Genomic DNA, 17,714 nt, shown 5'->3' on the forward strand with positions numbered 1-17,714 from the left:
TATTTGTATTATGCTGCACCCAGAGGGTCCTGCCAGACTTGTGGCCTTATTGTACTAGTCACTGTCTGGATACCAGGGTAAAAGCAACTTTTGTAAAAGCAGCCACGTTTATAAGGGAGTTTCCCAAGGCCAAATAACAAGGTCAAAAATGAAGGGCAGAAGCAGGGACACAATTAGGCTCCCAGCTTGTCTGACTCCTCATCTACCCAGCAGGCCTTTATGCATCTTCAAAACATCCACCTTCCTTAAGGTGATTTCCAAATTAATTTTACTGTCATTGCAACATTTACTGCCTTTCCAGGTTTGGGAACAAGTTTCCAAGCAGGGATTAATAACACCTTCTAAATAACTAAAGCTATAATTAACAAAGTCTCTACTTACATCTGCCTAGTGATGTGTAGCCACTAATGGGTAGATCCTGCCTCAGCCACAGCCCCTTTGGTCATTTGAAACAGAAATTTGCTTCGGAAATTCTGGCTACCAGCAGCGTGGTTTCCTCTAGAGCTAGTGAGTGTCTGCATGGCAAAGCAAGAGATATGTAAGGAGGAGGCTTAGATTCCAGACCCTTCCCAGCTGAATTAGCTTTGTGCCTCTGTGAGGAAATGTCAGAGAAATTACAGAAAATAATGTTGTTCATGGAAATTATTATCTGCAACACTGTGCAAAGCGTCACTGGGATGTAACATTCTCTATATATATCTATCTATATGTATTTATAACAAAGACAGTCTCACTCATAGGGCAAGTTTACTTGCTTTACATTGGAGGAGAAAATGTCCAAAGCATTCACAGGAACTCAGCCACAGCTGCTTGGCTGCTGCCATTAAATTCACGGGATTCAAAGATGCGAGAAGATAGCTTTGCTTAAAAGTGTCCTGGCCTTTATTAAATTTTCTTAGCTCAACCTGGTTTTGAAACTAGAGAACAACAGTGGGAACCCATTCCTGGGAGCAAAGAAAAGTGCTCCAAAATGTGTTGTCTCTGATTTCTTACAGTCAGTGCATGTGAGAGGCAGGTGTGGCTCCTTGGAAGGCTGGTCAGCCTTTCTAGGACATGTTGCTCTTCCCTCAACCTGCTCTCAGGAATGCTACCCATTTATTCAGACACTAAAGCCCTGGCTGCGTGGCACGTAACAGGAGAGGGAAGAAGTTGGGTAAATTCTCCAAGGTGTGGGTAGCCTACCCTCAGTTTTAACTTTGCAGTAGGGAAGAGATGTAATGAGAGACCGAGGAGAAGGAAAGGAAGGTTGGAGGAGGCTGTGCATAGTTTGCCTTTGTAATGTACATCCTGCTTTTGGGCTTTGTCTGGATCTCTTGGCTGTCCTTGAAGGAGCAAACGGCTGAGCAATACAACTCGTGGTGAGCCACCAGGCTCCAGGCAAAGCCCATGGCCTTGGAGGAGACCATGCTCCCATAAATTTAAAATGTCAGGTCTGATGTTCATTCAGTCTCTACCAGTGCCTAAATTGAACGGAAAAGTATATCCGTGAGGTCTAATCCATGTTATCAGATAGTTGATCCAACTATTTGATGTCAAATAGTGTTGTCAAATAGTGACCCAACACGGTCAACACTGCCAAGATAGACAAACTTTGGGGGGAATTCTATTTTATGAATTCATTTAACACTCTTATTTATTACTGAAAGACCCACTAGAACAGTGGACTCTTGAAAAGAAGGATTTAAAAGAAATGATTTAAAATAATAGTATTTTTTAAAAGTTATTTAAATCTACCCACACAAAGCGCACATTGTTTGAAATTTAATTTCTGATTCAAAGCATAAATCAAAGTAATAAAATTTTCTCTTAGACCTTTCTTCCCCAAGTCACATGAGTGAAAGTGTCTGGCTTTCCCTTTTTCATGGAATGCATGCAAAATTCTTAGTTTCCATGACATTAACATAAGCAATTAAGAGTACGACTCATTTCTTGCCTGCCTGTTAATTTTGTTCACAGATCATCATTAAAACAGTTTCTGTAAGACCATGGCACACCTGATGAGAAAAAAGAAAAAAAAATTACATGATTACTTCAGACTTTTAGTCCGATCATTATCATCATCCTGATTTTTAAATACTAACAATAATGAAAAAAAAAAATACCACCCATTTCTCAGGATCTCTCATCCAGTCAGGAAAGAAAAGCCCTGAATCAGGGCCATCCCTGTACATACACTTCCATATATGTGCAGAAGTCTATGATATTTATTGGCTTCTCTGGGTCTATGATATGAATTATTACCTTTGAATAAGTGATTTTTTTTTTTCCATAGCATTTGGACCAAAAAGTTCAGAGGTGGATAACAAAGTCAAAGAAAGCTATTACAAATATTGTGTGTAGTCTCTAGAAAAGTCACCTTGGAAGCCTCTAGAATATAAAACTAGTAGCTGCAACATCCTCTGATTAAAAAAATACTGCTCTATTTAAAAAATTATATATTTTTGTTGAGCTAAAAAAGTAGCAAATGGTACTGTTTTTTTAAAAGGACTAGTGAAAATCAATTCTGTTTCAGAATTTGTGCTCGTACAGCATTGATTTGTTCTCTCTAAATGTAAATATTTATTTTTCTTCCGTTCTTAAATTGTGTTCTAAGTTGATCATCACTAATCACCAATAATTTAGAATCCAATTTTTCCCAGTAATTTGTGTTTTTCAACCCTTTTCTGTCTTTCAAAAGTTTGGTTTTAGCCTGGATGTGCTGGGTTTTATTCTACTCATACACTGAACCATTTCCTACTGTTTTATAAAGCGCTATTTAGTTTGGGGCTGTCTGGGTGTAAGAAGCTATCATTGATTTAATTGTATCATGATTTTTATGATTTCAGAAAGTTCGTTTTCACTCTAGCACTCGAAATACAGAAAACTTTTCTGGGAAGAATGCTTATAACAAGCCCACAAGATATCAGGTAATCATGGCATGAAAGCAAGAGCCAGGGGAGAGATCTGTCAGTGAACAGCTCTTACCCACAAGGGTCATGTTGGCCTCTTCCAGACGATGCCATCCGGTGATGGGCCAGATTGTTGCTTAGCACGGGCATGGGGCTGGGCTGGGGCACTTCAATTTTGCAATATACTGGGACAAATGCAGCCTAGCACCCATGGAAATCCACATGGTGTTAGCGTTTGGCATGATAATTAATCCCACTCAAGGGTATGTCATTTAATACAAGACATATCATTCAAGCTTTAACCCTCCAGTCTTGCATTGACAGCATTTCATTTGTCACGACACGGCGACATCTCTCCAGCCTTTGCATTAACATCTGCATGTGCTTCCTCTGGCAGTGACTTGTCCTTCCAAGCTCAACCTGCAATGTGGTATGGTTCAAAAATCACTGTGGCTGCCACAGTGTCCCAGCCATCATGGGAACTAACATAACTGTCTGTGCCAGCAGATGTATTATTTCTTGTGCAAATATGTGTAGTAGAGCAACACAATTAGAAAATTGTGCCCCACAGGATTTTTTCCTTATTTTTCAACATAAAGTGCAAAGGAATCCGATGGCAAGTGATGTGTCTGAAGGAACCAATGTTAAAGACGGTTGAGGAAAGTAATAGTTGAGTTGAATGAAATGTGCAATGGGAATTCTAGAAGTGATTTTTCTTATGTTGGTACATCCAGCACAGTGGGCTCCTACAGCTGTATAGCAGACCAGTAATACATTTCTACTGGTTTTAAAAGTTGTTCAGGCTTTTTTGCCAGGATAGGAGGAGTAATGCCAGGACACATTCACTGGCATCTGGAGTTAGTTGTCTTGATACCATCAAAAGCAAAGGGAAGAGACAGTCATGTCCTACTCAAAATGGCATTTCAGCATTTCTGACATTTTCTCCTTCATTCAAACCCACAGGTAACAGAAAGATGTGTCAGCTTCTGCTGGACTTGTTCTCTTCCTGTAGCTATTCTTTCTAAATGAGACCACCTAATGTTTGTGGTAAATTAGACCCTTATTTCCAAGGCTGAAAAAGCCAAAGGCAGCTGTGAAGAACAGATAGAAAAAGATAACTACATGTTATTTTGCCTTAATAGTGTTCCTACTAAGTTTGTCTTCAGACGATCTTAGATAGAAAGCTTCAGTTGTTGCAGGAAGAAATTGCCCAAATAATACAAGAAGAGTGTAATAATCTTGATTATCTAAATACAAAGAAGAATAAACAGTTTGATAATCTGACCAGCAAGCTTTCTTCTACACATGAGAAAACCTTTAAAGCAGTAGCTTCTTGCTGAACTGTTTGCTTTAGTGTTATTTATAAAGTGACATCTGCAGTCAGTGTACATACATGTATACACTAAGTGTATGTACATACAGATAGTGCTCTTGGGACATAATAAAAACACGCAGAACCTAAACATGCAATAATTTGAAAAGCAGAAAGAACAAGTCAACACACAGCTGCCATGATCTGGGAATAAACTAGGCAAAATAGCTTTATCAAACCCTCTTGAGCTGAGACTTTAGGATGAAGTGCTGCTAAAAGGCTGTGCTAAACTCACACAACTTTCCCACTTTCAGCACTGGAGCCTGTCATGCTATCAACAGTGTCTTCACATACAAAACTCAGGAAGGGATTTGTCAGGAAAAACTAGGAGGAATAGTTTGTACTTTTAAAGGCTCAGAACTATTTTTCTTTGCTGTTTGGAGATACAAAGTAGGAAAGAGGTGAGAAATGAGGAAATTCCTTTGCTCACTTCATCCTTGGGCTCTTCTACTGCCTAATTGAGCATTTGAGATCACCAGGTTTGAGATCTGATTGCCCTAGTGAGCAGTTGACCCCTCTGATCAAGCTCTTCTACTGCCTAATTGATAACATGTGCATTTGAGATCACCAGGTTTGAGATCTGATTGCCCTAGTGAGCAGTTGACCCCTCTGATCACTGCTGACTTGCACCTGATTTTCACCAGGGACATGAAGGTGCAAAGTATTTCCTCCCATTAGTGCTTCCCTGGGACCTCCCATACTCATGCCAAATGACACCTGCAGTGCCCACAAACACAGCACCAAAAAGAAACCTGTGAATTTAATAGTAGTATTAAGGTCTGTAACAGTGTTATCTTCAACAGTTCATATAAGTGAAGTCCAGAATAAAACACTATAAATTGTGAAGTGGGAAGACATTGGGACCTCCCCATTAAAGACAAGGAACTGAGGTCCAGCAGGACTTAGGAGACCCAAAGAGCCTATGGTTGAACCAGAAACTGAACCCCAAATCTCCTGAGTCCAATTCAGTGCCTTGGCCACAAATCTGTCCTTTTCTTCTCATTTTCCTCTGTGGTAGAAGGTATAGCAGGTGTTCAGATAGCTGATGGCAAATGTAGAGCTTGAAGGTTGTGCCAATAGATACATAAAAAAGATTGAATTCGGTGCGGAGTTATAATTTACAAATGCCTGACCTGTTCCTAAAACCTATTCCCTTATGAGCATTTTAATACAGGAGTTGAGTGTTACACAGTACAAGCAATCTCTAAGATCTGGAGGATTTCAATTTACTTTTAGAGAATGGGGGAAAAGCACTTCATAGAAATCAGAAGTATTTGAGCTGTTTCAAGTTTAGCATTCATTACCAAGAGGCTGGCTGTAAGTTTTGTTCAGCATTTCCCTGCAGTAACCATGATTATTTTGCCAAGAGGCTTTTTCACTCATTGTAGCTAAAAGGAGCAGCACTGGGGAGAAGGGGAGAAGCAAGGCTTAGAAGCCAAAGTGCGATATGAGGCAAAAATTAAGTAATTTCCTAAAGCTATTGGCAGAAATATCTTTTAAGTGGCTAAGTAGACTCTTGTTAAAAAGTCACATTTTTAGTATTTGGTATCTATACACCAATCTGACTACAACATGTCTTTGATAGACTCAGCAGCCTAAAGCTTGTGAATTCTATCACACATAGTGGTTAATATAGATAAGAGTTGAGTAGTGTCCATCAAAAATACAAGCTCTATGGGAACTGGAGTAGATAGATATTATGTTATCAAAAATTTCCAGGTGGTAATAGCATTCATTGTGTGCTTCTTCCTTGTTTTAGTCTAAATTTCCTCAGTCGTCTATTCTGAAAAAAATAAATTTTTTTTGGATCCAGAATTTCCCTACTTTCCCCAAACATTACTTCATTTATGTTTTCTCAGGTGACAACCCTACCTCCCTCTGGATTCTACTACCTTGGCCATCTTCAACACACCGTACGTGCGCTGTGCCTCATCTCTATTGCCTTAATGACTCACCTGTTTAGCCAGATGCCTCTTTGACACAAGGACAGTCTTAGACATCCCATATTCCATGACTGCATGGAATACATACAAATGACCGGATCCTTCTTTGATCTTCATATGCCTTTTGCACTGCTATAGTCCATATTTGGCTACTAAGAAAAAGAGAAATTGTACTGACCTCTTCATAATTCACGCTCTGTGCAGCATTTTTCAGTGATGTTTAAAGCAGAGACATGTGATTGCTCTGTGAATAAGTGAGTCCATGCTGGGAGAGGCTTTTCCCTTAACAGCGACCATCTGGTCAATGGAAGACATTCATGTATCTGCTCTTGGACGCTCACTGAGCTCTCCTCGTGTTTGCAGAAGATGCACCTAAATCATTGCCTCTGATAGAGCAATCCTTTTTATATTTTTATCATAGTAGAGATTTTTTTTCCCCATTGATGAGTGCCTCCTCTGTAGTGAGGAACTGGCAATGATGCAGGCCTTCAGCTGTAACCCAGTGTTACACTGAGAGTGTTACTTTCCTTCTAGATAAATGTAACATGCATTTTTGGAACAATATCACATTGCAAGCTTTTATCCATAACCATCGTCTACTGTCTCCATGTATGCTGTTCCTGACTAACAATCATCTCCTTTTTTATAATCCTACATGGCTCTATTTTTTCCCCTGTGCATGTCCCTTAGAAACTTCTCTCACTTAAGCCAAGTTCTCCACTTCTGTTCAAACTCTTCTCTCTGTCTTTCACTAAATTTATTTTCCCTCCTGAAAACCTAATTGCAAAGCAAATGGAGTCTTTTTGCTAACCTTGGGTCAGGTAGTTAGTTCATCATCATGAGTCAGTTTGCTAACATCAATAATTAACCACTTATTTCTTCCTGTAAAGTGTTTTTCGTTCATACATTAAACAGCAACATGCTAAAGAAAGCTCTGGATCCCATTCCTTAGCTTGCTGTTGGATCATCTGTGTTTTCTTTCTGTCTATGGGACATACTCCATGTTCATGTACGTCTCACAAAATACCCCAAAGTGACTCGTATGTGGGCTCATTATGGAATCGCTGTCAATCAACTATTGTTGTACAAGGTTCATAATATAAAGTATAAAATAAATGGGAAATCAATAAAAAAATCTCTTTGCATCCTCTGAAGCCAGGTTTTACCTGTAGTGAAATCAAGTGTTTGAATTGCTCAAAATGAGTCTAGAATTAAGGCAACGCAGATAACCTCCTGTTAAGATAAGTGTTTCTGTTCTCTTTTCAGAAAATAATGAAGCGTCTGATTAAGCGGTATGTGCTGAAGGCTCAGGTTGACCGAGAAAATGATGAGGTCAATGAAGGCAAGTGGATTTTTATAATAGACACAGATTAGAGCAAATAATGTTATTGCTATTGATATGGCCAGTAAGAGGGTTGAGCTTAAATAACATCTTCTGTAGAGAGAAGATGAGCACTGCTAAGGTGAGCAGTGGTGACTCTGAGCCACCCTTATGCTCTTGAAACTCTGGGTCCTTAATTTTCTTTAGCAGAACACATATATCATAGGATCTGTCTTTACATAATGCTGCTCTACCCTATAGTTTTACCTCTCCTTGCTGTACAATATCCGTGATATTGTCAACACCTAAGCTTGTCTTGGGGTTTAAGTAAAGTCATTTCTGACTGTCCAAGCCCATGCCCGGACTTTCTTTGACCTGGATAAGGATTTGTATGGCTGTAGTGTGATGTAGGATTTATATGCAGATGCAAAAGAACTTTCTTCTAACACCTCTTAACTGCTACCCTCCTGCAAATATCCTACAAGTACAGGTTATTGTTTGTAAGTCAAATATTAAGTGCATAAATGCAGGGACATCCACACACATTCATGACCAAGGACACCAAAATCAATGCTTTCTCAGGTCTTAAAACCATCGAGATTAATTATTTAGTTCAATATTACTAACGAGAACATTTTCCTCCTTTTAGGAGAACTTAAAGAGATTAAGCAAGATATTTCTAGTCTCCGCTATGAACTCTTAGAGGAAAAGTCACAAGCTACTGGCGAGCTGGCAAGACTAATACAGCAGCTGAGCGACAAATTTGGGAAGAACTTAAATAAGGACATTTGATGGTGGACACAGAGAAAGGCACCTGGTTTTCTAAACATTATTCAGTCTCAACCAGCATCTTAGAAGGGCAAAAACCATGCAAAAGATGGGTACAGCGCACTCAACTTTTGCTGACTAGCAAGTATTGGTAGGAGCACTTTGCATTACTCCTGTGCTTGGTGAGTTACCAGTTAAATCTTTTATGATACAAAAGTGACTTACTGGTAAAAATATGTTATTTGACATCAGAAACAGATGCACCGTAGGGAAGGCACCTCTAGTTAAAGGCAAAAAAGCCAGATCTTCACCCATCTGACTCTAGTGAAGACAATGCAACTGTGCTCATTTATACCGAGACTCTACTGATCAGAATTGGGTGAAGTCTGAAGAAAAAATATGCCAAGCATATTCTTTGAAAAAATTTTAAAATTTCTATCCTTGGGTGTGTACTGTCCTTTTATGTTTACACGGGCATCCGTGAAGATAACTTTGAACAGCACTGTGGATAATGAGTTAATACGCAAATGAGACATCATCTGCTGAAATGTCCAAGGAAAAGTGCAGCAGGTAGAGGTCGTCTGCCTTTTTGACTGGATGACAGCATTGGAAAAAATAGAGGAAGATTGTTGGGTAAAACATCCTTTCACTCCTCTGCCAGAACCTGGCCAAGGGATTCCCAGCCAAAAACTCCTCGTCACCTTTTCCAGCTATATTAGCTAGTCCACTGATGGATATCGTCTCTTTGTACACACCTAGTCTCTCTTTTATCCTTAGATGATCCCAGCTTCAACAACAGCGTACTGAAATATTCATAATGACGTGAAACTCACTTCCCAGTGCCACCCAGAAATAACCTACATCGTGTTAATGTGTTCAGTTCAAGGAACAGCATTAATCCAGCGACAGCGGTGCAGCTGAGCTCAGCTTTCAGATTCCAGAGGTCAAACAGCAAGCCATAGGGTGAGATAAACCATGGAGAAGATAGCCCCGTAGTTACAAACCTTTCAATCAACACGACAATTCCACTGAGAACATTCTGATCAAAAAAAAGAAAAGGATATAAAGGAAAAATCATTGTAGAACAAAAAAAAGGATATAAAGGAAAAATCATTGTAGAAATTATAGTCTTATGTGTTTGGCTCTTATGGAGGACAAGGAAGGGATTAAAACTGTTTTAAAGGCTGCAGTGATGCAAGTACTGGGATTGCACTTTTGTGACTGGAAAGTGACGAGTCAGTGCAACATGACTGCAAGCTTGGATTGATTGAGTTTTTACATTTAGCTCTATGATTTCAACTACTTAAAGCACACCTTACTACTTGGGAACCACCGAACTGTACTGTTTGTTTACAGGAGACACCTAGAAGATGAACATTACATTTAGGTATCAGCTGAGAAAAACAAGCAGAACCAGAAGGTGACCTGTGACCAGTTCTTAAGTGCCAGATGAGAACACAGATAGCCTAATAGAATAATAGTTATATTTGTAAAAAAACTATAAAGAAAAAAGAAAAAAAAAGGTGTACTGTACGTAGATCTGTTTAGAGAAGAAGCAAAATACTGTATTTTTACCTTTAATAAGATTAACTTGTATACTGTAATATTTTTACCTAAAAATGGGAAAAAAAAATAAAATTACCTCATAATATTTTGTTGTACACTGAGTGAAATATTTGCCTGATCTTTTGACTATCCAATATATAGACATGTTTTTTTTTTTCTGCAATGTGTGAACCATGAAATCATTATATGAAGCAATTTTGCCACAGGAATCCTGAAGCCCAAAAGAGTCAAAAAGCAAAACTTAACCTACAATACATTTACATTTTACATTTACAAGGAATAAAACTAAGAAATTAAAGGTTCTGTGACCAAAACGTCTGCAAAAGAAGACTTCTTATTTGTGGTGCTTAATTTGCAATTACTGTATCCTTATTAACGTGTTTGTAAAATTCAGCTCAGCTGGTTTCAGAGGAGCTTAGCCTGGTACTGAGTGTGCAATCACAAGTTAAATGAGTAACGCTGACATTTACAGACTTTAACTGGTAAAACAACTGAAAAGGCATTTGCCCCTGCATTGCCCCATCTGGGTAAGTGGTTCTTTACATCTCAGGGTAACATTTCCCAGAGCTGTTGTTTGCAAATGTGGGAAATCTGTTGCCTCTGCAGAATAGTTCTTGCAAAGTAGTGTCATGATGAAACACTTAAATGTCAACATCCAGCAGAGGGTATCAAATGCCAGTGTAAGACAGATGCTACAAGTAGTAATATTTGCAAGAATAACTTGTCGTGTTAGGTTGTCTTCCCTACCTAAATCAGAAAATGTTGATTTCAAATATTCGGTTTTCCCCATAAGAAGGAGGATTACGTTTCATGGTAGTACTGCTTCCCCCTCCCCTTTATAGCCACTGGCTTGTTGTTTTAGGTTCTCTTCCCTACCTAAATCAGAAAAATGTTGATTTCAAATATTCAGTTTTCCCCATAAGAAGGAGGATTATGTTTCATGGTAATACTGCTTCCCCCTCCCCTTTATAGCCACTGTATAAAAATTCTTTCTGTTTTTGAAAATCAGCCCTGCTGCCACAGCACTGTCCTAAAAAATGATTTCATTCTAGCTCTACACCTGACTCTTGATAAAAGCATCACTTTCCCTTCCCATTCAGTGCTTTAGCATCCCCTAGGAACTGAAGCAGAAATATTCTAGCTAGAACATATAATATCTACCATAATTTCCATTTCCTATGGTATTGCATGTCAAGTTGCGTGAGAAAGTTAATTGGAAACTCTATGATACACTGTCATTTTGTTTATTTAGATGCAACTCAACGAAAGACCTGACCTGAAGTCCAGCAGCACCAACAGGCGTGTTCTCCTACGGCTGAATATTGCAGTCATATTGTTCTGGTCAGCACAAATAACACCATACTGTGAAGAGATTTGCTGAATTACGTGGTCCCAGGCAAGGGGTAGAGCTGTGCTCCAGCAGCTGCCGCCTGCTGCTTTTATGGCACTGTGTAAGTGGAAGAGTGCAGTCCTGCTACTAGAGCAGCGAGTTACCATGCTGCTCAGCATTCAGCAATTTGCTATAAAAGAGCATAATATTTTCTAGGCCTTCAAAAAGAGACTAAAAGATATATTAAAAAAAAAGCAGCCGTTGAAAAAAAAAAAATTGCATCCTCCCCTTTTGCGTTTACATTCCAGGAACTATCAAGGCACTGAGACGTCTTATATAAATATTCATGATAAGCAAAACCCCACCTCAGCAGAGTTCTTTTCTCATCTGGTCCCAGGAACATACACAAGGAAGCTGCACACTCTGTATTAATGTGCTACCAGCAGAAGCAAAGTTCTATTTATAGGAAAATAAAATCAAGAAGACTTACTAAAAGATACCCGGGGTAACTTAGAAAGTTTGAAGAGGAAAAATCAAAGTTTGTGGGTCCCAGATTGGATTGGACCACGGATATGCAGGTCCCCTGTCCTATGTCCCATCACTGATGGGACCCCATGGCAGACCAGTGTCACATCAACCTGCCTGCTGGGTTAGAGTTGTTCCAGTACATAACAGCTCTTCCTTTTGCCTTTGAAATAAAGGATTTAATATTCCTCGGGCAAATTCATATCGCAAAGGAATGTAACTTTGCCCATTCTCTGTGTAGATACAGAATTGTGACTTTTAATGGGAAATATGTTAGAGAAAGATGACACTAACCTAAAGTCAGCCACACAAGGGTGAATATTTTCCAGGAGATCATCTTGATTCTGCAAACCCTTGCAGGCCAATCAAACTAGAACTTAAATAGACACCCTGAGGAAAATCAGAACAAAGCCATTAACTGGCCAATATTGATTTGTTGACTGCCCAGGTCTTCAGACAATTGTTTCATGCCTTGCAAAGACCAAACCAGTCAGCTGCTGCTAACAGAAAGGGGGCAAACAGCAGAAACCATTAACATGCTTTTAAATAGCTGAACTGCAAGGTTTTAAGCCAGGACACCCTGCTGACCAGAGGTGCAAATCCTGAACCAAAGGAGCTGCCTGAGGGCATTTGGCATCAGGCCACTGCTTTCAGCAGCATGGGATGGGCTTTGCAGCCCACATGGAGGAGGTGATGTTCCATACACAGCTTTGTCCTCTCACCTGAGCTAATTCTGCCCTTAACTTTATAGAGAGCGACTGCTGTCCCCCATTCCCACAAAACAGGGTTTAAAAGTAAATAAGAAGCAAGGACAGTGTCATGAGTAATGGCTCCCAGGACTGCCTGCGTCCTGACCAGAGCTCACAGCACATTAAATTGTCAGAGCTAGGCTTTCTTTTTAATTAATCTACACGAGAAAAGCATTTCCAGCAGGCCAAAAGAAATTGCCCTAATTAAAAGATGTAAGAGATTAAGAATCGCTCAGCAAGGACAAGCCAGGACACAGTCCATCAGCACAAACTCAGGAGTCTCGGGCAGCGTGGACAGTGTTTTCAAATGTGTCTCCAGCTGACAGAAGGTCTCCTGCCTGCACCATGGCCAGGTCTGGGATGTAGGTAGGGACAGGAGGCAGCATCTGTCCTACATCCCTCAGAGCACCTCTGCTGCCTCTCCTGCTCCAAGCAGGAACTTGGCAATCAGGTCTTTCATTCCTAATTCGGTTGGCATTTGCCTCCCTCACTAACCAACGGGCAGGGAAATTAAATCCATAACTTCGTAACAAAAGTGACCAGGACTGTGCCACAAAATGGCTTTCAAACAGGGAGGATAGGTATTTCCTCTGCCCAGCCATTATAAATACTTTCCTTGTGAGCCCAGCCTGACCCCTGAAAGCAGCTCTACCCTAACTTTAGCCACAAATCCCTCACCTCTATAGAGTTAGATGCTACCATCAGCAAGTCCCATTGCTCCCTTCTTCACCCGCTTGGTTCATGGCCATTGTTTTATCTTCCACAGTGATTGTGCTGCTGGCCACCAGCCTGCACAAATTACAGCCTTAAAGAACTTACATTTTTAGTAAAAAGCGGATAGAGAGGTTGCAGGAGAAATAGCCCCAGGTTCCAGTGAGGGAAGGGAGACATAGAGAAGTTCAGGGACTTGCCTTAATAAGCTGAAGGCAGGGGCCAAAAATGGATCTGTGACTCTCTGAATCCTATTTGGGGCTCTGTATACCCGTTAGCTCTCTCCTGGTCCCTGTCTTGCATCGTTGTAGATGCACACTCTGGTGTGAGGGATAAGATCTGCCAATGCCTGGTGCAAGCAGCACAAGAGCAAAAATAGGAAAAATGAATCACTGCCTCAGTTATCATATATCATTTTGGGAAGTGATTCCCTCAATCTCTTGGAGGCTATAATGGCTCCATATCAATAATGAGCTAAGTCTTCGATATAGTTGAATTTAAATAAAGCCAAATAGAAAGGGAGATAATAACCAAAGGGGAAAAATGACTAAACTGGTTCTGGAATTTGTAATGCCTTTAGTAGCAAGCAAAAGGGCACTCATTTAAGGTCATTTGAGACTGGTATTTAACACAAACCTGCAATGTGATAAAGGGGATTTGGAAGGGCTTAAAAGGTTAATGAATAGCTAACGAGCTTCTTGATATCTAACTAATGTTTACTGTAATACAGACTAATATTTAATTCCCTTACTAATGATTAATTATTCTGCTGCAAGGGTTTAATTAGGGCTTACACAGCAGGAGTGCAGGGGGATCTGGTGCTGAGATGAATTTCCACGCTGCAGTCGCTGTCCCCAACTCCAAGTTGGTGACTGGCAGCCACCCCTGCAGCAGGCACAGCTTTAGGTGTCACAGTGAGCACGGGTGTTGAGGAAGCAGGAGACCAATGGCTGATCATAGAATCATTAAATCATAGAATGGTTTGGGTTGGAAGGGACCTTAAAAATCGCCTAGTTCCAACCCCTCTGCCCTGGGCAAGGACACCTCCCACGAGACCAGGTTGCTCCAAGCCCCCTCCAACCTGGCCTTGCACCCCTCCAGGGATGGGGCAGCCACAGCTTCTCTGGGCATCCTGGGCCAGGCTCTCACCCCCCTCACAGCAAAGAATTTCTTCCTAATATCTCATCCAAATCTCCCCTCTTTCAGTTTAAAACCATTCCTCCTCATCCTAGGGCTCCCCTCCCTGATCCAGAATCCCTCCCCATCTCTCCTGAAGCCCCTTTAGGGACTGGAAGAGGTTATAAGGTCTCCCCAGAGCCTTCTCTTCTCCAGGCTGATGAAGGTCATTCTCTTGTGCATCCAAATAGGTGGCACACAAATTCTGTAGCAAGTTGCTTTTGAAAACAAGCAAATCCTGAAAGGAAAACTCCACCTGTACTGCAGCAGCTGACAGCATCGTGTACTGCAGTTGTGTCCTCCCCTTGGAGAAGGTCTCTCAGTCTCATTATACTGGTACCCAGCATCATTTCTGATTGCAAGGACCGTGCAACAGGGATTGTGATAACTCGCTCCAAGGTTTCATTTGAAAATGAGAGCGTCTACTAAATTAAAAAGCTGATTTTATGCAAAAGTATTTTCTGTATAAAAACATGTTTTGGGCCAAATTTGCATGATGATTCCCAAACACAAATAAGAGAAATGGATTCATGATGTAAAGAAGGTTGTTGGGCACATCCATTCAGAAACAACACTGACTGATTTTATCGTTCACACCTGCAGGCAGCCAGGAAAGGCAGACCATCACGCAGCAAGCTACTCAAAGGCCACACTCATCTTCCCAACTCTGCATTTGCAGCCAGCCAAGTGAGCTCACACCTTAGTGACTTTTATTTTTGCCTTTTTTTCCACAAAGTCCACAGTGACACCATATCCATGTCACAGCTCTGAGGGCCATCAAACCTGAAGCCTGTTGAAGCAACACTTAGGCAAGCCTTTAGCTAAAGAGAGGCCACCAATTTCATTTGGGGGGCAGTCACTAAGCTCATCTAAGAGCAGTACTCCAGCTCATGGCTTGCTGGCAGTATCTGATTTCTTAATAACAAAGCAATGTTATTGAGAGCAAAGCACAACGGTGAATAAACAACAGATACCTCAGCAGAAACAATACTCACTGCAGAGGAAAAAGACACAACTTGAGAGAGACTTTTGTACTTATTAAACACTTTTAACCATGTGTTGTGGACCTAATAACACCTAACGCAGTCCCTGATATCATCTAGCCATAACACCAGAAGACATTTTTCATGATGGTTCCCCATTACCTTTTCTGCTGCTGTAGGTATCGTTGTAGGAGATCCAGTGCAGGTGATGATGGCAGAGGATCACAGGCACAGGAGCTGCAGGGAGGAGTGGGGTCCTGGAGCAAACCAGCCACTGCTCTCCTAAAGGGGAGGATGGAGGAGATGATGTTATGTAGGAGATCCAGTGCAGGTGATGATGGCAGAGGTAGCATCACAGGCACACAAGCTGTAGGGACGAGTGGGGTCCTGGAGCAAACCAGCCACCGTTCTCCTAAAGGGGAGGATGGAGGAGATGATGTTATGGACCTGAACCACAAACCCTCAGCAGGTTTTGCTTTCAGAGCAGAACAGGGTGGGAGCAGGAGCCTGCAGGCAGGAAAGCCAAGGGACTGAGGGCAGGAGATTCACACTCACAACAGCTGAGCTGCAGCACAGAGGCTGTGGTGTGCATCACCTGGCTGTGCCCCATCACCTGGGTCTTCTGTTTTTTTATCTTTTAAAAAATATTTGTGGAGTTCATGTTCTGCAGCCTTCCTAAGGAGAAAATGAGGAGGAGGGGAAGGTGCAACTTGAAGTACAATGAAATGAAAGGAGAAAACATCACATATGGATGTCAGCAGGTGTAAATTAAAATAATAGCCCTTCCTCAACTGGAGTTACAGCCACTCAGCACAAGCTGCTGTCTCTGAACACCTTTCCCCCAAGCTGTGCAGGCACACTAGCCAGCCCAGAGATAACCCAGGGGTTTAAATGTGGCACAGACATGTCTATAGAGTCTGCTAAATGTCAGCCCTGAACCTAAATGTTGGGTATAGCCCAGAGAGAACATCATGAGGTAACAGGAATAATTGTGCCTGGTAATGTCAATGGATGCCACAGCCTGCAATAACCCCACAATCCCTGAGACCCCCAAGTAGCTTGGAGATCTGAGGAGAGAAACTAGTCATTTTCCATTGTTTCAGGAGGTTTTTTCTGGCTTTTATCTCAAAAAGTTCAACAGACATGTCTATAGAGTCTGCTAAATGTCAGCCCTGAACCTAAATGTTGGGTATAGCCCAGAGAGAACATCATGAGGTAACAGGAATAATTGTGCCTGGTAATGTCAATGAATGCCACAGCCTGCAGTAACCCCACAAGAGATCTGAGAGGAGAGAAACTAGTTATTTTCCATTGTTTCAGGAGTTTTTTTCTGGCTTTTATCTCAAAAAGTTCAAACCTTTTGTCCCTGCAGAGAGCTGAAAGATGTTTCCCTATATATTCTCGCTATATGTGCTTCAGAATAAAGGGTGGGTGTCTCAGAGGGATTTCCACTCCCAAGAGGAAAACACAAACCGAAGCGCTCCCAAACTCACACCCAAACTCGTGTGGGTGATGGAGGAGGGAGGAGGATTCCTGTCGTTGCTGCTGGAGCCGGCAGGCTGTGCTCATGAATAAGGAATCCACAGCTCTGGCTCTCTCTTGCTCTAAAGTAAAACCAAAGCTACAGGAGAGAGAGAGAAAAAAAAAAAAATCCTCTTTCTGCAGGCTTTTTTTCAGCTCATTATAGCAACCTGCCTACATGCAGACTCTTATTAAACTGTATTATTACACTGAAGAAATGTTGAAGTGCTGATTTCTTATTAGGAGGAAAGACAATATTTCTTCAGCTGATTTTGATGTGCTCAGGTTTTCTCCTCTGTACTGTCTGCCTTGCTCCTAGGGGACCATATCTTTCAGTATCTCGCACTCATTCACGCCTGCACAAAATAAAGATAAAAAGCTCCATGAGTAAAATTTTCCCTTCAGCTGAATCGTATGTTTAGGACCTACTGTGGCCAAATGACCACCTGCTGCTTCCCCAAAGTGGAGATGCAGCAATTCATACTTATTTAAGAAATACGGAGGTTAGGTTCTCCTCCAAGCCAAAACCAAACTGCTTTAAACTTCTTAACAAAATCACGTTTCTGCCATCATCACACATAATAAGCAGGGTTCTCTTCATCCATCCTTCAAATGTTAGTAGTATTTCTAACAAAATGTGGAAAATAAATATATCTGAGCTACCAGGAAACTTGTGATAGTAAAGCGAGTGACAGTTCTTTTCAAATTCCAATAGAGAATCTCTCCAGCCTCCGTCCTTCTTGTTGCTGGAATTTAGCCTTTAGCCTTTACTCTTTCTAGGCACAAAGTCTGTCCTTGATTAAAGACAACACTTCGGTCTTGACCTAGACTTCCATAAGTACAGTAGTTTATTTCTTGCTA

At 41.1% G+C, this 17,714-nt stretch overlaps 1 protein-coding gene across 1 annotated transcript in view; it reads left to right on the forward strand.

Moving 5' to 3' along the window:
- Nucleotides 1–9,331, forward strand: part of TRPC7 (transient receptor potential cation channel, subfamily C, member 7) — a 70,553-nt gene extending 61,222 nt beyond the window's left edge. Inside the window, exons 9-11 of the mRNA XM_014947800.1 lie at nt 2,826–2,906; nt 7,470–7,545; nt 8,174–9,331. Of these exons, the coding sequence (XP_014803286.1) occupies nt 2,826–2,906; nt 7,470–7,545; nt 8,174–8,316 (300 nt within the window). The 3' untranslated portion in view covers nt 8,317–9,331. The remainder of the gene's footprint in view (nt 1–2,825; nt 2,907–7,469; nt 7,546–8,173) is intronic.
- Nucleotides 9,332–17,714: the final 8,383 nt, after the last annotated feature.

Source organism: Calidris pugnax, unplaced genomic scaffold (assembly GCF_001431845.1).
Source record: "Calidris pugnax isolate Ruff unplaced genomic scaffold, ASM143184v1 scaffold27, whole genome shotgun sequence".
Lineage (NCBI taxonomy): Eukaryota > Metazoa > Chordata > Aves > Charadriiformes > Scolopacidae > Calidris > Calidris pugnax.